Source organism: Phacochoerus africanus, chromosome 15 (genome assembly GCF_016906955.1).
Source record: "Phacochoerus africanus isolate WHEZ1 chromosome 15, ROS_Pafr_v1, whole genome shotgun sequence".
NCBI lineage: Eukaryota > Metazoa > Chordata > Mammalia > Artiodactyla > Suidae > Phacochoerus > Phacochoerus africanus.
Genome location: NC_062558.1, coordinates 14,706,312 through 14,727,662, shown reverse-complemented (window position 1 = coordinate 14,727,662; position 21,351 = coordinate 14,706,312). Strand labels below are relative to the sequence as shown.

The following is a 21,351-nucleotide window of genomic DNA, read 5'->3' as shown; positions in this document are numbered from 1 at the left end:
GGCTTTAGGACCCGGGGCGTGTCTCGCAGCCCCGGCGCGTCCCTGGTCCCTGGAGCTGCGGGCGGGGAGACTTGAATGAGAGGCAGGAGGGGATAGCGACTCAAAGGGCTAGCGGTGGAATAGCTCCGCCGTCGCCAGGCAACCGCCCTGACGCAACGCAAAAAAAAAAAAAAAAAAAAAAAGTCCCTTAAAAAAAAGAATAGTGCTGAGAATTCACAGGAACAAGAGCAAGAGAGAAAGGGAGGCAGAATACGGCTCAGCCCTGAAGCCGGGGCCAGAGGAGGCTGCGGAGCGGGAGCCCGCGTCGAAAGGAGGAAGCGGGGATCTCGGTGACACCCCTAGAAGGGGCCTCTGAGCACCAGGAAGGTGGGTTTGCAGCAGAGCTGGGACAATCCCAGGTCTGGGGACCGGGCTGGGGGTGATGTGTCTGTGGCCGTGGCACCATCACAGGTGGGGGCTGGGGTGCCACAGGTCCCTAGAACTGGCAGCGGTGGAGAGCAGCCCAGCCCTGGGCTGGGGGCGCACCACCCCAATGAGCCCTGGATTGGACACCCTGCACCCGCCCGCACTCCTGCCCTGCCTCACCCTCTCCTGGGGGCTGGCTCCTCTCAGGGGGTTAGGACAGCTTGGCTGGAGTCCATCTCCGGTCCTGGCTAAGGGATAAGATCTGGGTAGAGATTTGGGGTTTGAGGTCTGAAAGGGAGGAACCCCACTCGGTTTCTCTCCAAGCCCACCTCGTCCCCTCTGTCCACTTTAGGCTCAGTGATGTGGTTGTCTCTGCCCCAAGGATGCAACCCCTAACTCAGGAGAAGTGCCGGGAAGGGCTGAGGCCAGTGTGGTCAAAGGGAACTGCCCAGCGGGAAGGGCCCTGAGGAAAGAGCAGGACAGCTTTGTGGTTGGGCACCCAGGTCACTAGGAGAAGGCGGGAAGGTCTGCAGCCCGAGGCAAAGGAACAGGTGTCTCCATGCCCCAATCAGGTTGAGAGTTCTGCTTTGAAAAAAATTCCCTATTGCCTTTATATGTTTTCATCCCTTTTCCCTGCTGAGAAGATCTGGAAGCTGCTTAGTTCCAGGACCAGGGGCCGCCGCCAGTCTTAAACTCACAGGCGTGTTCTCCCAGATTAAGTTCCCACCAGCTCCCTGCTGCCATTCCTGGTGAATCCCAGGTCCGCCCATAGGGCAATCCTCACAGCGCCCAGGGGAGGCGTGGCTCTAAAGCAGCTTCCTTTCCTTTGCCCTGGAGACCGCCCCGCCCTGCCCCGCCCCCACCCGGCAGGGGATGGAGAGTGGAGAGCTGGGCAGAGTCCTGGGAGGGCAGGGGGGCCGTGGCGCCGCCAGCCCACATCCACAGGATGGGAGCTTCCGCTAGCGTGTGTATAAGGCACTTGGCAAAGCAGCCACAAGCTGCACTCCAAGTGTGTGAGGATGACAGCTCTTCCTCCCTGACTGTGTTTACCAATCAGGCACTGCTTGAGAGCCTTTCACACTCACTGGTCATTTTATCCTCACAATCAATTGCCCTTTGAGGGGACATTATGCCCCCATTTTGCCAATGGCTCTCCAAGAGATTCAGTAACTCGGTGCAGCTCATGGGGCTGGTGAAAGAGCTGAGAGATTCAGCTCCACGTGCCTGACTCATAAGACAGTGGTCTCAAAGCGGGGCTGCTTTTGGAGATCCAAGCCAGGAGGCCTGGGGGTAGGGGAGAAACCAGTCAGACCCAGAGGAAAAGAGGCTTGTGTGGCAGAGCTTGTCCTGTGACCTGGGAATGTCCCTTGCCATCTCGAGGGCCCTGTGGAGCCAGAAAGCAGCCAGGCTCCCCTGAAGCCGAGAGAAGGGTCCCCCCCTCACCCCCTTTTCCTCCCTGCCTGCCCAAAGACCCCAACTTCTCATGCACTGGCTCCTGTTTCGTCCTCCCCAATTACATGCGTGGATTTCCACTGAATTAACAGTCCCGCCTCCCTATCTACAGGCTTGGCATCCTTCCAAGAGGGATGCTGGCAGGGAAGTAAATTGAAGCAGTGCCTCACTATGGCTGAGAGAGAGAGCCACTGAGCCCCAGGCCAACCAACAAGAAACTGCTTGTTAGGCTTCTCACACAGGCAGGCAGCTTTCTCTAGGTAAATTTTGCTGGTGGAAAACTCCCTTGGTGTGCCATAGGAGCGTCTGGAATTCCCAGAAGCCTCTAGGAGCAGTGCTCTCTCTGGAAAGGGCTCTTTGCTTGCCTGGGATGGAGAGTTGTTTGCAAAGGTGGATAATGAATGATCATTGGAGCTATTTGCTCCCAGCTGACAGAGTAGGGGGTGGGGGAGTTCTCACTCATAGGAAATCCTTTAGGATTTACTGGGAAGGCTCAATATGCACATGCACACTGGGATTTGGATTGGGGTGAGAAGAAAGGAAGGAAAAAGGCAAATTCTGATGCAGACCTCAAAGGGGGTGAGCAGGGGTTAAACGAGAGTGGTGGGCATGAGGACCCGGAAGGAAGAGGACCCAGGAAGTGGGCTAGGGGTTTAGAAGGAACTCTGCCTTCCGTCTGTAGAGTTTGAGCTGCTCCAGAGAGTCAAGTTGTCAACATGAGTTAGGAAGACTGCAGGTGTCAGCTCTTGCATGGTCATGTGTGAAAGCCCAGTGCCTCCCTACTCTCCCCCCAAGCCCGTCCACACTTGTCTTTGGATTTGGAGAGGTGCAGGAGCAGAAGGAAAGGAAAAGACAGAGAAATGGGCTGGCAAAGTTAGATGTTGTGCTGCTGCACACCTGTCCCCTTTCCTCCTGAGTGTGACTCAGCACGCCCCCTGCCCAACCCATAGCAGTGCTCAGCTGCTGAAAGGTCCTTAGCTAAAACGTCCTTAAGGAAGGGAACACAGAGCACAGCCACCTGTCCAGGAAGGTGAGGGGCATTAACTCTTCAGCATCAGGGGCCGCTTCACTCCCGGGCCCCTGCCCAGCAGCCTCTGCAGAGTCCCAGAAAGGGATGGGGTTCATCTTCTCCCGGGACACAGACCAAGTCCCTACATCTCCAAGGCGATCTCTCCATTATGGCCAGAAATTCCCCTCGGGTATCCTGATCCAAATGTGGGAGCTGGTCACAGGTTCCCAGAACCTTCATCACAGGGCTTGTCCCTTAGGTCCTGAAAGGCCCAGCTCAGAGCAGATTTCCAGGGACATAATGGGTCCAGGCGGTGACATCCACCTCAGCCACAGCTCAGGGCCCTCTGAGGGCTGAGCAGCATCCCCTCACTCCAGGAAGCCCGCAGGGCCTCTGAGTGCGAGCTAGGCACTTCAGCCCCGGAAGGCCAGCTGGGGTGGTCCAGGGTGATGAGGACCCAGGAAGGTTCTGGATCAGGATCCTTGACCAGGAGGCCACTTCGGGCCCTGGTCACCCCTGTCCATTATCAAGTTAAAGTGACACTATCTCCCTTGTCCTGTGAGCACTTATGTGTGCCTCTCCCTGGGGAAACCAATTTACTGTACACTGACCTACCAGTTAGGGCCAAACTCTCAGGTTTTGTTGTGTTGTTGTTTGTTTATTCATTTGACCAGAGCCACTGAAAACTTGGAGGAAGGTGGGAGAAAACCTCATGATCAGGCTGAATGAAAATAAGCCTCAGACGGAATTCTGCCACACATGTAGCAGAATTTTTTGAACGATGTTTTTTTTTTTGCAGACTGGTCCAACAGAGTTCAGATGGCCTGTTCTGTGGGCTCAGTGAAGTCACACCATCTGTCTCTCTGGGAGCTGTGACCACACATCCTCCCACCCTGAGATCTCACCAGATTTTCTCACCCTGCTCTTGCGAGAGTAAAGAGTGTCGCAAAATTCGTTTGGCCCACATATCTTGAATACCTCTGTTTTCACCAAGGAGAGTGCATTTCTAACATTTGCTTACTAATGATGAAATGTCTGGTGTAGAGCAGAGAGAAAGACAGCCAAGTGTGTACCAGAGCCCTGGCCAGGTTTGGGAAGTTGCGGTTTGAATGCGCCCTTGTTAAACGAAGCTGGTGGCAGCTGGCCCAGTGTCTATAAGGGTTTTAAGATCAATCACTGACATCTCCCCAAGGAAGCATAAAACACCTGCCCTCAAGGAATGCAGAGTCCATCAGAGGTGGCAACAAGAAAAGATGATTTTTGCAGCCCAGAGACCTGGGCTGACAGTAGAATGGTGTTCTGGACTGATTTTTGTACAGAAATGCACGAGCTAACTTTAGTGGTTCAGCAGCCAAGGAGAGGTCCAGCCGAGCACTGTCACGAGCAGGAGGTAGCAGTCCTATCAGAGGCATAAGTAAGAGTTCACATACCACTCTGTCTCATTGGAGCCTTCCAAGGCTTTGCAATAGATTCCGTTATGATCCCAAGATCAGGGAATTAGTAAGGGTTGGGGGGCGGGGGGGGGCGGGTATCCACCCACATCCCCCAAGCCCCAGCTCTGCCCCAGCCCTAACTCACTCCATCTCTTTCTCCTGTGCCTGATTCCTTGTCTCTGTGAGGTGTGGACTCAGGCAGCTCAGCATCCCGGCTACATTCAGCTCAAGCTCAAGCTCAAGCTGAAGCAAGGTCCCACATCCTACTTTCTGCTTTGCCTGGGCCCCAGAGAGGGAGGGCTGCACCTTGGGCCCCCCACCCCTAAGAGCCCAAACACAGGGGAGTTCTGGGGACCCTTCAAGCCCTCGAGAGGTCAGCATGCCCGGGAAAGAGTGTGCCAGTGAGGTGACCTGCAGAAGCATGAGCACTGCACAAACTTTCCTGGGAAGCCCTTGCAAGCACTTCGGAGCCTGTGATGCAGAGTGAAACAGAAAGCCAGTCATCCCAGCTGTCTCCCATCTGAGCTGGAGCTGGGTTGCTTCATACTTAAAGCTGAAGCCGCTTACCCTGTGGACTTTACCTCAAACTCTGCCCAGGTTGGGGGCCGAGACAAGTGCCAGTTAGGATACCATCTGGTGGGGTGGACACACCCCACGGGGGAAGGTGTACTGTCCCTGTGTCCTTAGATGTGAAATGTTGCCTGTTCTAAAAGTCAGAGCAGCCGCCCGAACCGCCTTCTACTTTGATCTTCGCAAATTGCTTTAAAGGCCACTCTTTGTCTGCTTTCTGCCCCTTAATCCCTGCCTCCATGGCCTTTGGCCAGAAGAGTTCTGCGATCACACGCAGCAGGTGGCAACAGACCACCTCTCCCTTCCTGGGCATCTCTGCATCTCTGCCTTGTCAGACGTTCTCATGAAGGAGAACCTCCGCTCAGATGCTGCAATTCTCAGGGCTAATCCCCTGACTCCCCCTGGGGGACCCTCAGAATCTCAGGCACCTTTCTCCTGGCCTGGCTGGGTGGAGAAAGCTGCCTGAGCAGCCCTTTCCCAGGGCCTCACAGCCTTGGAAGGGACAGGGTGGCGGCGACTCTGGGTGGCCTGGCAGCCCCTCCCTGCAGCAATCCTGTGCCTCCTCCTCTCCTTTCAGTGAAGGCAATAAATTAGATCTCTGGCTCCCGGGAGCCAGGGCCTCTGCCCCCTCCAACAGGGACGCACAACTCTTTCTGGGCAGTTTTCTCGGCCTGTCCTTCACTGGGGGACAAAATAGGAAATGTCTCCACATTCCCAGCCTCACAGCAGGAGGCCTGGGGGCCGGTCTCTGCAGCCCAGAGCTGGGCCCATCAATTATTCAGCGTGGACCAAGCATTCTGAATGTGCAGAGGCCTTAACAAGTATTTTTATAGATTCTGAACTCACAATGTCCCAGCAAGACAGAGCAAGCTTTCCCCATATTCTAGGCAATGGAAGCTCCACTTGAAGTCAGAAGACGTGGGTCCAAGCCCAGCCAGCTCCTCAAACAGAGCTGTGTGACTCCAGGCAAGTGTTGTGACATCTCTGGTTTGTGGTTTCTCTGTGATAACTTTGAGGAAGACCTCTTTGGCCCAGGCCATCAAGTATGGGGGAAAGGTTTGCACCCTGCAGGGTGATTTCCAAGTATCTGTGGTGCTCGTGATTCCAGGTGTGGCCACAGAAGCTCTGAGTGAGAAGATGAGGTGCAGCCGTTAGCCCGGGACGCCAGAAAACGAATTTCCCTGGGAGAAACGCCAGAGAGAACTTGGGTAAGTGCATTCCTCTGCCCCTGCCCTGCGTGGGTGAGACTTCATGACAGAGTGACAGCCCCTCCCGGTGCTGTGGTCCAGACTCTGCACTTGGAAGGACGTGCATTTCAAGGGGGAGAAGCGGAGCCCTGAGGGGAAAGGAGTTGCTGACACAGTAGCCTGCCTTGGGGGGCCTGGAGCTGACTCCCAAGCCAAGGACACCTCTAGCCCACCTGGGCTGGGCCTGTCCGAAATGGTGGCCCCATTCCCATCCCCCAGCAGCGGTGCTGGGACCCCTGGTGGGAAAGTGCCCGGGGCTGCCTGGAGCAGGAAGTGAGGGAGTGAGGGCTGGCCTGGGAACCCCACCCCACCCCGACCCCTGCAACAGAAAGTCCATGGAAAGGTGAAGTGAGTTCTGTCCTGGGCCGGGTACAGAGCTCCAGTTCCAGCAAACCACATGACTTGAATGGGAGGTTTCCCATGGATGTCAGACCCTCCTTAGACTCAGTCTCCTTGCCCCCAGGGCTCCTGCCTGTGAGAGGGGCTTGGGACCAGGTGCTTAAGTCCCACTCTCCTGAGCACATCAATTGCACAGGAAAACAAAGCCTTGTCATGACAACATTTAAATGTTAGTATTTGCCCCTGGGGTTCCTAAAAATGCTGGGTTTTAAAACATTGAATTGCTAAAAAGTATGCTTTTCATCCCTTTTCTGCATGTGAAGCCATCTGGGGACCTGGTCCAAGCATGGGAGTTGGGCTGAAGTGCTGGTTCTTTCCCTCATTTGCGTGTGACCTGTAAAGTAGAAGTAATTTTAGTCTTGTCTGAGGGTCATCCCAAGGGTTCACCTAGACATCCACACCGAGCCTGGAGCACACAGCGCTGGCGACCTCCCCCCCACTTCCTTTGCTTCTAAGAATATTCACTTATCCCTGGGTGCAGGTACAGAGAATGGCCATCTATGTCGTCCTTTTATTTATCCAGAATATATGCATTAAAGTTGAACTGGTGACACCAGGCAAGTTGCTGTGAGAAGTGTGGGCAAGTCGTGGAGACAGATTGTGACTCTGGAGTCTCATAGTCTAGTGCGTGTCGGTGACTCAGGCCCCCTTTGATGGCGAGAGACAGAAGGCCAGCTTAAACTAACTCAAGCAAAGGAGAATTTATTAGCGCATAGAATCGGGACGTGCCCGTCTTTGAGCACTGATGGAAGGAACCAGTGGCTCGAAAGATGTTGCCAGATCTCTCTCTTTCTCGTCCTCCTTCCCAAAGGCTTATCCTTCTTATTGCAAATGGGCTTCTTCTGTGAGGCTGAGAAAGAGGGACCCTGGAAACTGCAGGTTTAGGTCTCTGCAGCCAATATATCCCAGCAGAAAATATACCTTATTTCTCCAAATGTCTGTATTTAAATCCCAGGGAACTATTCAGACTGGCCTTGCTTGGCCATATGCACACTCACTGGACCGGTCACTACTGTCAGAGTAAGAGCTAAAATGAATGTCTATGTCTGGGACACTTGGTATCTCTGGGGGCAGGGACGATGGCCAGGGAGCTATGACTTACTGTCATGAAGGACCTGGAATGATACAGGAGTGGTCCCCACAGAAGGGGGCTGAACAGAGACATAGCTGTCCACCTAACAGGGACATCAGAAAGATGACTAATATGATTCGAGGGGGCAATGGTTAGTACCTGAGACTGGTGCAGGGAAGTGCCAGGGGGAGAGGGATCCGTTCCATTCAGAAAGAGCCCGCTCCTATAGACGACAGACTGCAGAATGGGGTGGGGTTTGACCTGGGCTTGCAGACTTGGTCAGAATCAAGCATGAGGCTACAGGGAAAGGCTGAGACCAGTCTCCCAAACCCCCACCCCCACCCCCACCCCATTCAGGCTCACTAGAAACGTTCTGACCTTGAACCTGCAGGAGGTCTACTGGGCAGGAAACCATCTGGAGGTGTGAATTTGTTCCCTGGCTCACAGCACCGCTGTCCTCAGCATGTATGGAGCACCTGCAGTTTGCAGAGCCCTGTGCTCAGGACACAAAAGTGAAAATAATTCCAGGGAAGCCCCCATTGCAGTGTGCTGTTAGAGTGACAGAGGCCTTCAGAGAATGGCCTGGAAGGTGGGGTGTCCTGCGGGGCTTTGCAGAGGAGGCCTCCAATGAGCTTCAAAGCAGAGCTTTAGACCCAGTAAGGAGATGGGAGTTCCACCAAGGGCCAGGGACAGACAAGGGGATGTAACCAACTACCCAGAAAGTCTTTCTTTCATTCATCCAGTCACTCATTCACTCATTCAACAACTTTATTGAGCACCTACTGTGTGCCAGGCTCTGTTCTGTGAGTTACGGTCACAGCAGTGAACAAGAGAACATCACTGACTTCAAGAGGCTTACATTCCCATCAGCGAGACGCGTGCTAAACAAGAAAGCAGATCAACCTGTAGCGTCCTGAGTATGTGAATGGAAAGAGCTCTGAAGAAAATGAAGCAGGGACATCTCAGTGGGGGGTCAGAGCTGGTCTCCGTGGCAGTGCCCTCGGAACCAGTGCGTGAGATCAGGGAGGAGGCAATTGATGGAATGAGCGTGAGGGAGGGGAGCACAGCCCCAAACTCAGAGGAAATGGCTGGACTCTCATGATGGTTTGTGGCAAGAGGAGTGACCCAGGCAGCAAACCAGTGGCTTCCGGGGTTTGGGAAGTGGAAGGTTCTCCTGGTGGGCAGCTTTCCCTCCCCCGTGAGGTTCATCACAGTGCGTGGGAGGAATTCAGACACACCCCCCCCCCCGCCACTTCCCCCACTAGCATCTCCCACCGCACACCCAGAGCACAACAAAGCCCCCCCCCAACAATGTCCCCACTCAGTTCACCCTCACCACGTGCACACAGTTGGTGCCCAGAGTCCTGTCGCTGCACGATGTCTTCCCCCATCCCAGACACTCTCAACACCAGCTCTGACCAAGACCTGGAATGAAGATGAGCTGGAAAAGATGATCTGAGTAGGGCCAGACCAGCGGGTGTCCCCTCCTGCTTCGGTCACCATGGCAACCTCGGAGGAGGCGAGAAGACACGCTCTCTGGCAGCTCTTCAAAGCGCCCTGGCCCCTGTGGGCAGCTCTGTGGGCACAGGGCTGTGCCCCCCAGCCTCTCAGCCCCGTTGTTAGGTTTCTCGAAAGTCTGCTTAACACAGGTGGGATTTCACAGCTCCCATTGGCCACTGGAGGTCAGTCCTGAGGCTCCGGCCTGGACTCTCCCTTTAAGATAGGCATCAGGGTTTATAATGAAACCCAGACAGAAAAGCCTGCCTTATCACAGCTCCACCTCCACATCCAGACCTGCTGACCTGTCACCCACCTGGAACCAAAAGGGATTTAGCTGTTTCAGAAAAGGAAAGAAAAAGACTCAGGTGTGAGCTGTGGCCTGAGCTTGAATTTATTTATAAGACCCAGCCCTTCTCCCCTCTCTCTCCCAGGGTAGATGCTGCAACAACCCCATTTTCAAAAGAGGGGCTGAGACCTGGACAGGTGAGGCAAGGTGACTCCCCAGGTCTCAGCAGCCCCCGCTGGAGATGGGCTCCAGTCCCAGAGGACAGACCTGCAACCCAGGAGCTGGGGTCCCCTGTGTCCTCAGCCCCCAGCAGCCTCTGGCCCCGACTCAGGTCACAGCCTGTGGGTAGAAGGTGGGGCTGTGCGGCCTTGCTGAGAGGTGGGAGGTGGGCCTCAAACTGGAAGCCAGATGGGTGCTGCTGCTCCCTCCTTTTAGCGCCCTGCTCCCCACAAGACACTGCCTGTCCTTGGGCAGCCCCTGAGCCCTGGGCCTGGGTCTCTCCAATGAGGGTTGTAGGCTTGGAAACAACACAGCACGCCCACAGGGCTGCTCTCTTGTGGGGAGTGGTCCATCTGGCCTGACTCAGGAGGCTGAGGCCCTCAGAGGTAGAAGGTAGATGAGCAGGGACTTCCTGTCTTGGCGCAGCAGAAATGAATCTGACTAGGAACCATGAGGTTGTAGGTTCGATCCTCGGCCTTGCTCAGCAGGTTAAGGATCTGGCTTTGCCGTGAGCTGTGGTGTAGTTTGCAGACGCGGCTTAGATCTGGCATTGCTGTGACTGTGGTGTAGGCCAGTGGCTACAGCTCTGATTTGACACCTAACCTCCGAATCTCCATGGGTACGGTCCTAAAAAGCCAAAAAAAAAAAAAAAAAGAAGGTAGATGAGCAGAGGCAGCAGAAAGCACAGCAAGGGACAACAGAGGGAGGGGCCCTGCCCCCAGTGGGGACACATCCGCAGTGCAGAACTGGCTACACTGTGGCCTAGACCCCACAGGATCTGAGTTTCTTCAGCAAGGCAGGTCTAGTGGGGACAGGATGTCCTAAGGGTCTGTTCCCACTTTTACCAGTCTCCCGGCTTCTGTTACCCACTGGTCTGTTGCTGGGCGGCTCGTGGGCCCCACATGCACGAACGAAGGAGTCTGTGCTGCACGTGTCCCCAAGCCTTAAATCAGAGTTTGTCCGTTTATGCACAAGGACCCAGGGGTGGCACTTCTGCCAGAGGGAGCAGCGTAATAGTAAATTCACACATGAGGAAAATTATTATGTCCTCATTGAGCGAGGTCTGTAGAAGTAAATTCACACATGAGGAAAATTATTATGTCCTCATTGAGCGAGGCCTGTAGATTGTAAGTTAGGACACACATCAACTAAAAATGCGAATGGACTCTTCATAAAACTTCGTTGAGAGGGAGTTCCCATCGTGGCTCAGTGGTTAACGAATCTGACTAGAAACCATGAGGTTTCGGGTTCGATCCCTGGCCTTGCTCAGTGGGTTAAGGATCCCGTGTTGCTGTGAGCTGTGGTGTAGGTCGCAGACACGGCTCGGATCCCGTGTTGCTGTGGCTCTGGTGTAGGCCGGTGGCTACAGCTCCGATTAGACCCCTAGCCTGGGAACCTCCATATGCCTCCGGAGCGGCCCTAGAAAAGGCAAAAAGACAAAAACAAACAAACAAAAAAAGACAAAAAAACCCAAAAAACCAACTTTGTTGAGAGGATAATGTTCATCCACTCTCCATTCTCAACTGGAGATGGCGCCGTCCCCTTGAAGGGACACGTGGGATTGTGGGGAAGGGAGCCCCTTGTTATTTTATGACACAGCTTAGCCCTCAGTTATGTATTTTGCCTCCCCACATGAACTGTATGTTCCCCCTCGGTCAGTCAGCACTCTTGGTCGTAAGCAGCAGAAAACAGTATTATTGTAAAGTGTACACAGAATTGGCAGGAGGTAGAGTCCCAAGAGAGCAAACAGGTCGAATCAGGGCAGCTCAGAAAAGAGAGCAGCGAGAAGCCCTATAATGATCTGAGACCCACTCATTGGGGGGCTGGCTTTTCACACGCACCACAGCCCTGGGACACTTCTGACACCAGATGTGTGAGTTTTCCACACCAAACAATGCTCCAGTTCTCTGCAGACATCACCTGGGTATTCTGCGATGTAGCTCAATTTGACACTATCCACGTAAAGGTAGCATCAGGTCCCACAAGTTAAGGGCTCAGTCCCACAGGAGGGTCCTCCACTTCCCACACCAATTGCAAGTCCCAGGTTGTCACCTGTACTTCTGACCAACTGGCTGTAAACCAGGAGTTGCCCCAACCTCTTCATCAGCTTCTATCATTTGCTCAAATGGCTCAGAAAGTCCAGGGAAGGAGTTCCCGTCGTGGCGCAGTGGTTAACGAATCCGACTAGGAACCATGAGGTTGCGGGTTCGGTCCCTGCCCTTGCTCAGTGGGTTAACAATCTGGCATTGCCGTGAGCTGTGGTGTAGGTTGCAGACACAGTTTGGATCTAGCGTTGCTGTGGCTGTGATGGTGGTGTAGGCCGGCAGCTACAGCTCCCATTCAGCCCCTAGCCTTGGAATTTTAGCATGGCCCTAAAAAGAAAAACAAAAAACAAACAAACAAAAAACATCCACTGTGTTTCTTTATATTCTTTGGCCAACACATGGCTTATGTTAGTTACAGAAACCCAGTTCAAAGAAGCTTAAACAAAAGAGAATATGTGTAGGTTCTATAGTCAGGGTCAGGGAGGTTGCTTCCCAAAGGCCCACCTGGAGGCCTCTGACTATGTTGTGCCCTTGGCTTCGTTTGCCAGGCAGACCCTCTTGCTGTGGTAAGTAAGCTGGGCCCTGGCAGCCCCAGGCCAGGGCGGAGCACGACCAGCTTCTGGATGGTCCTGGCACAAAACCCCAGGAGGGCTCTGATTGGCCCCATCTGAGTCATGTGACCTCCCAATGGGGATAGGAAACCTCAGAGTCACAGGGAGTGGCTACCTCATAGGGCACAGAAATGCCCTTTCCAGGGGAGGGAAGGGACACTGGGCAGAAATCACCTCGCCTCGCGGTACTGGAGGTGGAGGAGGGCCCCACGCTGTCCTCGTGATGCTGGACCGCTCTCTCTGTGCGCCAGCTCCCAGTCTTGTCACCCACGGCAGGGTCCTCTGGGGCCTGACAGCCTGTGTCCAGGACCCCGGGGTCTGGGGAGGTCCCCAGGGACAAACGGGGAAGCCCAGGTCCCCTCTGCTTCTGTGAGCAGGTACAGCCACAGTGAGAGGGATGCGGGTAGTGAACCCGCTCTGTTTACTCATTCATTCCGTGAACGTTTAAGGAGGGCAGCATGGTGCTGAGGGCTGGGGGGCCAGAAGGTAGAGCCTGGTCCTCGCCCTCATGACGCTCAGAGTACAGGAAAAGAAACATCGAGAAAGTCCCTGGTAGAAGTGCTATAGTCTGAGAAGCCCCTGAGCCCAGTGTGATGAGCCAGCCTAGAGCCAGACTGCAGGGGTTCAAATCCCACCTTCACACTTGCCACACTTAAGATTGTGGCACGTGCAGGAGGCAAATCCCACACTTTCCTGGGACCCTGGGCAAGAGACTCGACCTCGCTGTGCCTCGGTCTCCTTATGTGTGTCACGGAGACAATGATAATACTTTCCTCGTAGGGGTGTTGTGAGGATTAAATGTGTTTGTGCATGTAATGCTCTTAGAACAATGCCTGGTGTGATCCACTCTGAGTAAGCGGCAGCTAATGTTGTTGTGATGACATAACTTTTTCCCCCACATGGTCTTGTTGCAACCCCGGGGGCACACACAGCTTGGGCAAGTCCAGGACAACTCGAAGGGGGAAATCCCTGCCAACAGAGGTGGAGAGGGAGGGAAGGGTGTTCCCAGTGGAGGGAACAGCTTGTGTATAGTCATGGGGGCTGTGAGAGGGCCTGGTATTTAGTGTTGGAAAGACTAGGCATCATGGAGAAGAAGTGAGATAATTCTAGGGAAGGACTGCAGACTGGAAGGAGCAGGCAGGAGCCTGGGGATCCGAATTGGGAGAAAGTGGCTCTTGAGGTTCTTAGGAAAATGCTGGGTGAGGGAGTGAGGGAGCAATGGCCCCCTAAGAGAGGGAGGGGAGGAGAGAGGAGAGAGAATGGGTCACCAGCATCCTTCCTGCCCTCGGCTCCCATCTAGGAAGTGGATTTGGAAGTTGTCCAAGTGGACAGATGAGGTCACAGTGAGATGAAGTGTTGGTGCAATGACGGGGCTGCACCCACCTGGCTCCCTCAGCAGCCAGGGAAATTAGCTCATGGCTGGCACGGCATCCTTCATGGGAGCCACCATGGGCCCAAAGGGAGCCAGGAGTGTGTTTAAGCAGCAGTCCCTGTGTTCAGCACAGGTCCCACGCACTGGTTGCTGTAGAAAGGGCAGCGCGCCCTCAGGAGCTGTCTTCTGCTTGAGGAATGTCACGTCCCTCTGCAGCCCAGTGGCCTGCCTGGCGGGGCAGTCCTGGGCCTGGTGGCATTACCGTCTGGCCTTGTTTTTCCTGATGCCCAGGTCCAGGTCTGGCTGTGTCCTGTGGCTTCCCTCCTCAGGCGCTCTGCCTTTGCCAGGTCCCTGGGGAGTGTCCCTTTGTCTAGGGTTTCCTGTAGGCCAGGCACTGTTAAGGGCTCCCTATTTGTCACTTTACCCACTTTTCTTTTCTTTTTAGCTTTTTAGGGCCACACTTGTGGCGTATGGAAGGTCCCAGGCTAGGGGTTGAATCGGAGTTATAGCTGCCAGCCTACATCACAGGCGCAGCAACAGCAACGCCAGATCCAACTGTGTCTTTGACCTATACCACAGCTCATGGCAACGCCGGATCCTTAACCCATGAGGTTAACCCACGTGGGATCCTTAACCCACGTGGGATCCTTAACCCAAGAGCAAGGCCATGGAATCGAACCTGCATCCTCATGGATACCAGTCGGATTTGTTTCCTCTGGGGAACTCCCTCACTTTACCTTTGAAACCACCTGTGAGGTTGACGTTATCACCCCCTGGGCCGACTTTGAGAGCAAGGCTTCAAGAGGGAGAGACCCAGGCAGCCCGCAGGGCCCTGTGCTTGGGTTCATGTTCCACTCTCACCGTCTTGAAATTCATAATACTTTTTAATACGGGGCCCTGGCTCCATTCTGCACCAAGCCCAGCAAATTATGTAGCAAATCCTGGTTATCCCCATTTCTCAGGAGAAGATGCAGAAGCACAGGGCGGTCATGAAGCCACAGGCCCAAGACCAGAACTGGGCCCCTGCGGGTCTGACTCTGAGGCCCACGCCCTCTGGAGCAAAAAGGGGCTGATCCAAGTTCTTTAACCTTCCCAGCCTTAATTTTCCCATTTGTGCAATGGGGGGATCCCACCTGTTATGCAGGGCTGCTGTGAGTCTCTGAGTGTATGGATGCACTTTATACTCTCGCTAAAGCTCGGCCATCAAGTATCGGCATCAGCTGACTCCCAGCTCAGGGCGCTTCTATGAATGCCTCCAGGTCATCCTGTGTAGATCTCCTCTGAATTGATTTAGATCTTCACTGAACTGATTTAGAAACCGCTGATTAAAATAAGCGGAGTTCCCATCGTTGCTCTGTGGTAATGAACCCAACTAGTATCCATGAAGTTGTGGGTTCGATCCCTGGCTCTGCTCAGTGGGTCAAGGATCCGGAGTTGCCATGAGCTGTGGTGTAGGTTGCAGATGCAGCTCAGCTCCCACGTTGCTGTGACTGCGGTGTAGGCGGGGCACACTGAATCGACCCCTAGCCTGGGAGCTTCCACATACCATGGGTGCAGCCCTAAGAAGACAAAAATAAATTTTAAAATTACAAAATAAAATAAGCTCCCCTCCCCAGGAGGCAGCCACATGAAGGCTGTGGTAGCTGTTTCCTACCCCAGAAGGAAGACCCTTCCGAACGAACGGGGACTCCCTCTGCAGGGAGTGTACAGCTGGGGGAAAGCAGTGGGGGTGGGGTGGGCGGCAGTCCTCCCAGCAGCTGCTTTGGCTCACAGATCTCAAGCAGCATCTGCAATTAGATCTTCTCCAATCGCTGGACATTTCCAGCGCTCCCCTGTCAGAGGGAGAAGCCCTGTAGGGTAAAATCACTCTGGGCACCCTCCAAACAGACTCTGGCACCTCAGCAAAGAGGCAGACGGCGCCTGAGAGAGGCCTCAGACAGCAGCTCATAGGTCTTTAGATTTGGAGAGATTCTTTTGTTGTTGTTGTTATGTATATCCCTTGAGCAGGAACTCTGGGACTCTGTCTTTTTATTATTATTATTATTATAGTTGATTTACAATGTTCTGTCCATTTCTGCTGTACAGCAAAGTGACCCAGTTATACATATACATACATTCTTTTTCTCATATTATCCTCCATCATGTTCCATTACAAGTGACTGGACATCGATCTGTGCTATAGAGCAGGACCGCATTGCTTATCCACTCCAAATGCAAACTCCCAATCCATCCCACTCCCTCCCTCTCCCCCTTGGCAACCACAAGTCTGTCCTCCGTGTCCACGAGTCTGTTTCTTCTGGGACACTGTCTTATTGATGAGCTATGGGTTTCTTTTTTTTTTAAATTTTTTACATTCATTTATTTTCTTATTACTCAATGAATTTTATTACATTTATAGTTGTACAATGCTCATCACAACCAAATGTTAGAGCATTTCCATCCCAAACCCCCAGCGCATCCCCCCACCCCCCAACCTGTCTCAGCAAGCCTGGACCTACAGCTGGACCATCTGATCCCAAGTCTAGCGTTTCTATCTCAAAACCAGTGATTCTCAACCCTGGTCATTTCTGACCACCCAGGGAGCTTTACGACACGCTGATGCCTGAGTCTGGCGCAGACTAACTGAATCAGGACCCCCGGGACAAGTCTGCGACCCAAGTTTGTGGAAGTCCCTCAGGATTCTCATTTGTGCAGCTGAGGGGTGAAGTCTGGGTTTCTCTTCCATCAGTTGGAGTGGAAGATTGCTTCTCCTTCCCGGGGCTAGGCTCAGAGATTTCCCTCTGGAAAAGTGCCATTGCAGGAAGGGTCACAGAAACTATCCAGAGAGAGGCAAGCTCAGCTCCTCTCCAGTAGCTCCAAGCCCGGTGGGAGAGGAGCCCACAGCTTCCTTCGTGGCCCAGCCTGGGTTCTGATATTACCCCGCTCACGGTGGCCCGAAGTCCTGTTCCCATCACCTCAAGACAAGCAATCACAACTCTTAGTCTCATTTTTTTCTTCTCTGGCACATATAGGTCAATAAAAATCTCTTCCTTCTGCCTCCTCTCCACACCAAGGGTGGAGTCCTCTCCAGACTGCAAAGGTTGTTTTTTGGTTTTTTTTACGTAAACTTTATCTTGGACATTGTTCCACACCAGTTCCATCTCTATAGTACAGATTTTTAAAGCTCACCCCAAAAGCCAAGGGGTCCTCTTCATGACCCTAGTGAAACGTCTCCCACTCTAATGGCTGCTGGTGCCCACCTGCCAGATCCCATGGAATGTGGAGGTTGGGAGCCTGGGCCTAATTCCGGCTCAGTTACTTCTCTACCCTGAGGCTCCACATTATGCAGCAGGGGCCCAACCCCTTCCCTGGAGATGGGAAGACCAAGTCAGATTCGAGAATGGCAGCCCTGGCCTGGGAGGCCATGCCGTGTGGGCATTGTAGGGAAAGGTGAGAGCCCTCTTTCTAGAATGGTGAGTCATGGCCTAGCTCTATTTAACAATCCAGCCATGTGCAGTCAGCTCTCCCCTCAGCGGCTGCAGGTTGATCTGCTTCCTCCTCTGATGGGGTGAGGTAAGGCATTGTTCTTGGAAAAAGAAGCTGAGAGTGTACAGGAGGGCTGGTGCCTAGGGCAGGGCTGGGGTGGGCGGGGTGGGGCAGGGTCCGCTGTCCCTGGGCCCCAGGCTCACTTGAGTCTGCTTACCAGTATCTGCATGGGGACCCCCACCTCCTACTCCAGGCAGCCTCAGATCAGAGTGACCTGAGCCTCAGAGTCAGACACCCAGCCCTGTCCTTGCCAATCGCCGAGAGCTCATGGATAAGTCATTTAACCTCTGGAGATGCAGGGTCCTCGTGTGTAAAATGGGGATAAAACCCAGCAATTACAGGAGTTCCCATCGTGGCACAGTGGTTAACGAATCCGACTAGGAACCATGAGGTTTCAGGTTCGATCCCTGGCCTTGCTCAGTGGGTTAAGGATCCGGTGTTGCTGTGGCTAAGGTATAGGCTGGTGGCTACACCTCTGATTAGACCCCTAGCATGGCAACCTCCATATGCCACTGGAGTGGCCCTAGAAAAGGCAAAAAAAAAAGACAAAAAAGATACAACCAAAAAACAAACAACCCCCCCCCCCCAGCAATTACAGACTAGCAACAAGTATTAGATAATAGAGGTGGAATCATTGCATAAATGGTGAGACATTGAACAAAGTATTGACTAATTCACTTTTCTGCCTTGACGTGGAGTGTTGAAACGGCCTCTCCTGTACCAGCAGTCAGCACCCCTTCCACTGAACCTCTCTGAGCCTCCATGGCCCCTCCCACCTCATTAAGGGGAGGGATCAGCATTGACACAGTTCCAATCCTTCCTGCAGGCCTCACACCAGCCAGCAGCTTCTCACCGCCTGCCCTTCCCCACAAGGAAGGGGCTCCAGCCCGAATCCCCGCCCATCTCCGATTTGCCTGCACCTCCTCCAGCACCGATAGATCTTCTTGGCAAAGCTGCCCCCAAAGATTCCTGCTAACACTTGTCTGGTCCTGCCTCTTGCAAAGCATGGCACCCACAGTGCTCCAGGAAGCATCTTAAATCCCACTTGCTGGCAGCTGTGGCGAGGGACGCCCTGTGTGGCTCATCCTCCGTCCCTTTGGACTCTGGGAGCTGCACCCATCCTAGCGATGCCCTCGGGAGCCTTGGCCCCAGCTGGATGAGACATTCCAGAGCCGGATCTGACCTTACCACCCAGCAAGACTCCCACGCTGCCCTCCCCCACCTCCCTGGCAGACCCTAGGATGTCGGTGCCCCAGGTCCAAGTAGAAGAAGCGGTGTGTGGGGAAGAAGGGCCAGCAGGAGCAGCCCCACCTCCCGATGACCACCTCCGGAGCCTGAAGGCCCTCACAGAGAAACTGAGGCTGGAGACCCGCAGGCCCTCCTATCTGGAATGGCAGGCCAGGCTGGAGGAGCAGACCTGGCCCTTCCCGAGGCCGGCAGCCGGGCAGCGGGACTGTGCAGAGAAGGAGCCCGTGCTCCCCCTGAGGGCACCTGGGCAGCATCCCCCACCTAACAGGCGTGCCAGCCAGGATGACGAGCCCCAGGCCACGGGCAGGCTGGAGGGCTTCGAGAGCATTGACGAAGCTCTAGCATGGCTCCGGAAGGAACTGGTAAGTGGCTGTCCCTCCAGGAAGCCCCAGAAAAGATGCCATTCTCTCTGTCTCTGCCTCCACCCCTCTGTCCCCATCTCTCCCCATCCCTACACCTCCCTAATGCAGTTTCCTGTGTAGTTAAGGGTTGGCCTTGTTACTATGTGGGTACATGGGATCCATGTATGTGTCCGGTGACCCATAACCACTGGTGCTTATGAAGAACTTGAGTCCATGTTCTGAAGGTGTCTCCAGCCTTCCCTGATGCCTCCTGGCATCAGAGTCTCATATTCTCCTTCCTGACTGCCAAGGGGGCTCCTGGACAGTGACTGCTCCTCTTCCTCTCACTCTGCCTGCCACTCACCCAAGTTGGCAGCCACTCCTATGACCCCTGGTTCAGCAGCCACCCTCCCTGCGGTGCTATGCTGGGCAGCAGGGCTGTGTGGGGTGAGCACAGGGCCGCCACTGCTCTATGGAGCTCGGGCTCAGCCCAGCAGTGAGTGCCCACCAGTACTGAGGGGTAGAGAGCTGTCCTGGGTGGCATGGCTGATCACGCCTGGCTGCAGTAAAGGTCAGAGGCTGGGTATGAAATTGCCCAGAAGCTGGGGTTGGGGGCATTCAAGTGGAGTAAGTGTGAGCAATGGGTGTGCGCAGGGGAGCCAGGGCCAGAGGCTTGAGCTTTTTCCTGCCCACGAGCACAGCAGGCTCCCATCAGTGGCAAAGCTCAGCACATAAGAAGGGAGTGGGCAGGCAGAGCTATATGCCCATTGCCCAGGGGAGTCACCCATCCCAACATGGTGGCATCTCAGCAAAGCCAGGCATGGCTTTAATCACATGCTCTCACTCCTGCCCCACCTGCCCCACTCTTTGTGGCCCAGGCCACACTGGGCCAGTCAGGCTACTCTGGCCACAGGGGAACCAGCAATCAAGGACCAAGAGCCACCAGTGACTCCTGGGTCCACAGGGTAGGCAGAGGCCTGCCTGGTTTGTTTGGCAGAATCCTAAAAATAAATCCCCTCCGGGGCCTGGAATTTCTCGTGCGTTAAGATGAATAATTGGGACCAGGAGAGGGGGGCTCAGGGATTCAGGTATCTGAGATGTCTTTTGGGGTTTAATCTTTGATGTTTAGACTGTTTCTCAAAACACACCCCTCCACTGTCACCATGTCTGTCATGGTCACCGGAGAGTGAGTTACTGGCACAGAAGGTGGGGCCCCTGGGGATTCGCTGTGTATCCAGACTCTCATCACCACTGGCTGCGCCTGGAGTGTGTAAGAGTTGAGGACGGATGGACACGCAGCAGCCAGGACAGACCCTGGGAGCTGCTCTTTAAATCCTTGAGGCTTGGAGTTCCCATTGTGGCTCAGCCGGTTAAGAACCCAACTAGTATCCTTGAGGATGCAAGTTCCATCTCTGGCCTCACTCAGTGGGTTAAGGATCTGGCGTTGCCACAAGCTGTGGTATAGGTCTCAGACACTTCTTGGATCTGGTGTTTTGTGTGCTGTGGCTGTGGCGTAGACCTGAAGCTGCAGCTCTGATTCGATCCCTGGCCTGGGAACTTCCATGTGCCACGTGTAGGGCGGTAGAAAAAAAAAAAATCCTTGAGGCTGAACTGTTTTGATTTGTTTTCATAAAGAGGAACAAACATTATTCCTGTTAATCAAGAATTCAATTTGTTGGCTTTGGGTTCATTTGAGGTTTGATTGCTTCTGGGAATGGAGGCTTTTACTTCCTAAGGAAGCTGCATGGCTGGTGGGTCCCCGTTTGGGGTGGAAATCAGAGGGATTCGCTCTGTGTGAACCAGGAGGGCATCTCCAGAGTTGTCCAGCTCGTCCTCCAGTTGAGAGCCACCTCCCCACGGGCTGGCTGTGTAGTAGACTCACTGGGAAGCCTTGAAATCCCCAGTCCTAGACCACACCTGAGACCTCAAACCAATATCCGGGGTGGGACCCAGCCATCCAGAGTTTTTAAAGCCATTCTGAAAGTGCAGCCTGGGTTGAGGACCATTGCTGTTGATCTACGGGCCCTGCTCTTTTTTCTTGCCGAGCCCATTGCAAGCGAAACAGCATGAGGTGCCCCCGCCAGAGTGTGCTGGCTGAGAGGAGGAAGGTGGGCCAGGTTAAGGACAACTCTGGGTGACATACAGAGTCACACTGCACAGGCAGGGAAAGGAGTGGCAGTCGTCTGGACTGATGTGTTGTAAACAAGGACAGGGCATATCAGCATTACCCATAACGCTTGATGTTTGCATAGTTTCTACTTTCCATGCCATTTCTCTGTGCTACCAAGGGTGGGTGATAATAGTAGTAATACCAAGATTTATTATGAATTGAGCGATTACTGTGTGCCAGGGACTTCCCATGCATGACTTACCTCTTCTGGGTATCACATCCCCTTCCTGTTACCCCATTTTGCAGAAGAGGAAACTGAGGCTCAGAGAGGCATGTAGCCATAAGCAGGAGGGTAGAAATTTGAATAGTAGTCCATCTAGTCGCATGGCCCAGGCTCTTCTTAGCCACCGTACTACAGAGTGTCTTCCAAAGGCAGTTGGTTTTGCTCTGTGATTCCTAAAAATGTAAGTTCACAAAGACGTCCTCAGTCAACAGGATGTGGGGGGG

The 21,351-nt window shown here is 54.0% G+C and overlaps 1 protein-coding gene across 2 annotated transcripts in view; it reads left to right on the top strand.

Annotated features, from left to right (window-relative positions):
• Positions 1-200: 200 nt before the first annotated feature.
• The window catches only part of FAM167A (family with sequence similarity 167 member A), a 38,887-nt gene continuing 17,736 nt past the window's right edge, over positions 201-21,351 (top strand). For both annotated transcript variants that reach the window (XM_047761500.1, XM_047761501.1), the window contains exons 1-3: positions 201-366; positions 5,978-6,077; positions 17,972-18,755. In XM_047761500.1, coding sequence (XP_047617456.1) covers positions 18,387-18,755 — 369 coding nt within the window. In that variant the 5' untranslated portion in view covers positions 201-366; positions 5,978-6,077; positions 17,972-18,386. The remainder of the gene's footprint in view (positions 367-5,977; positions 6,078-17,971; positions 18,756-21,351) is intronic.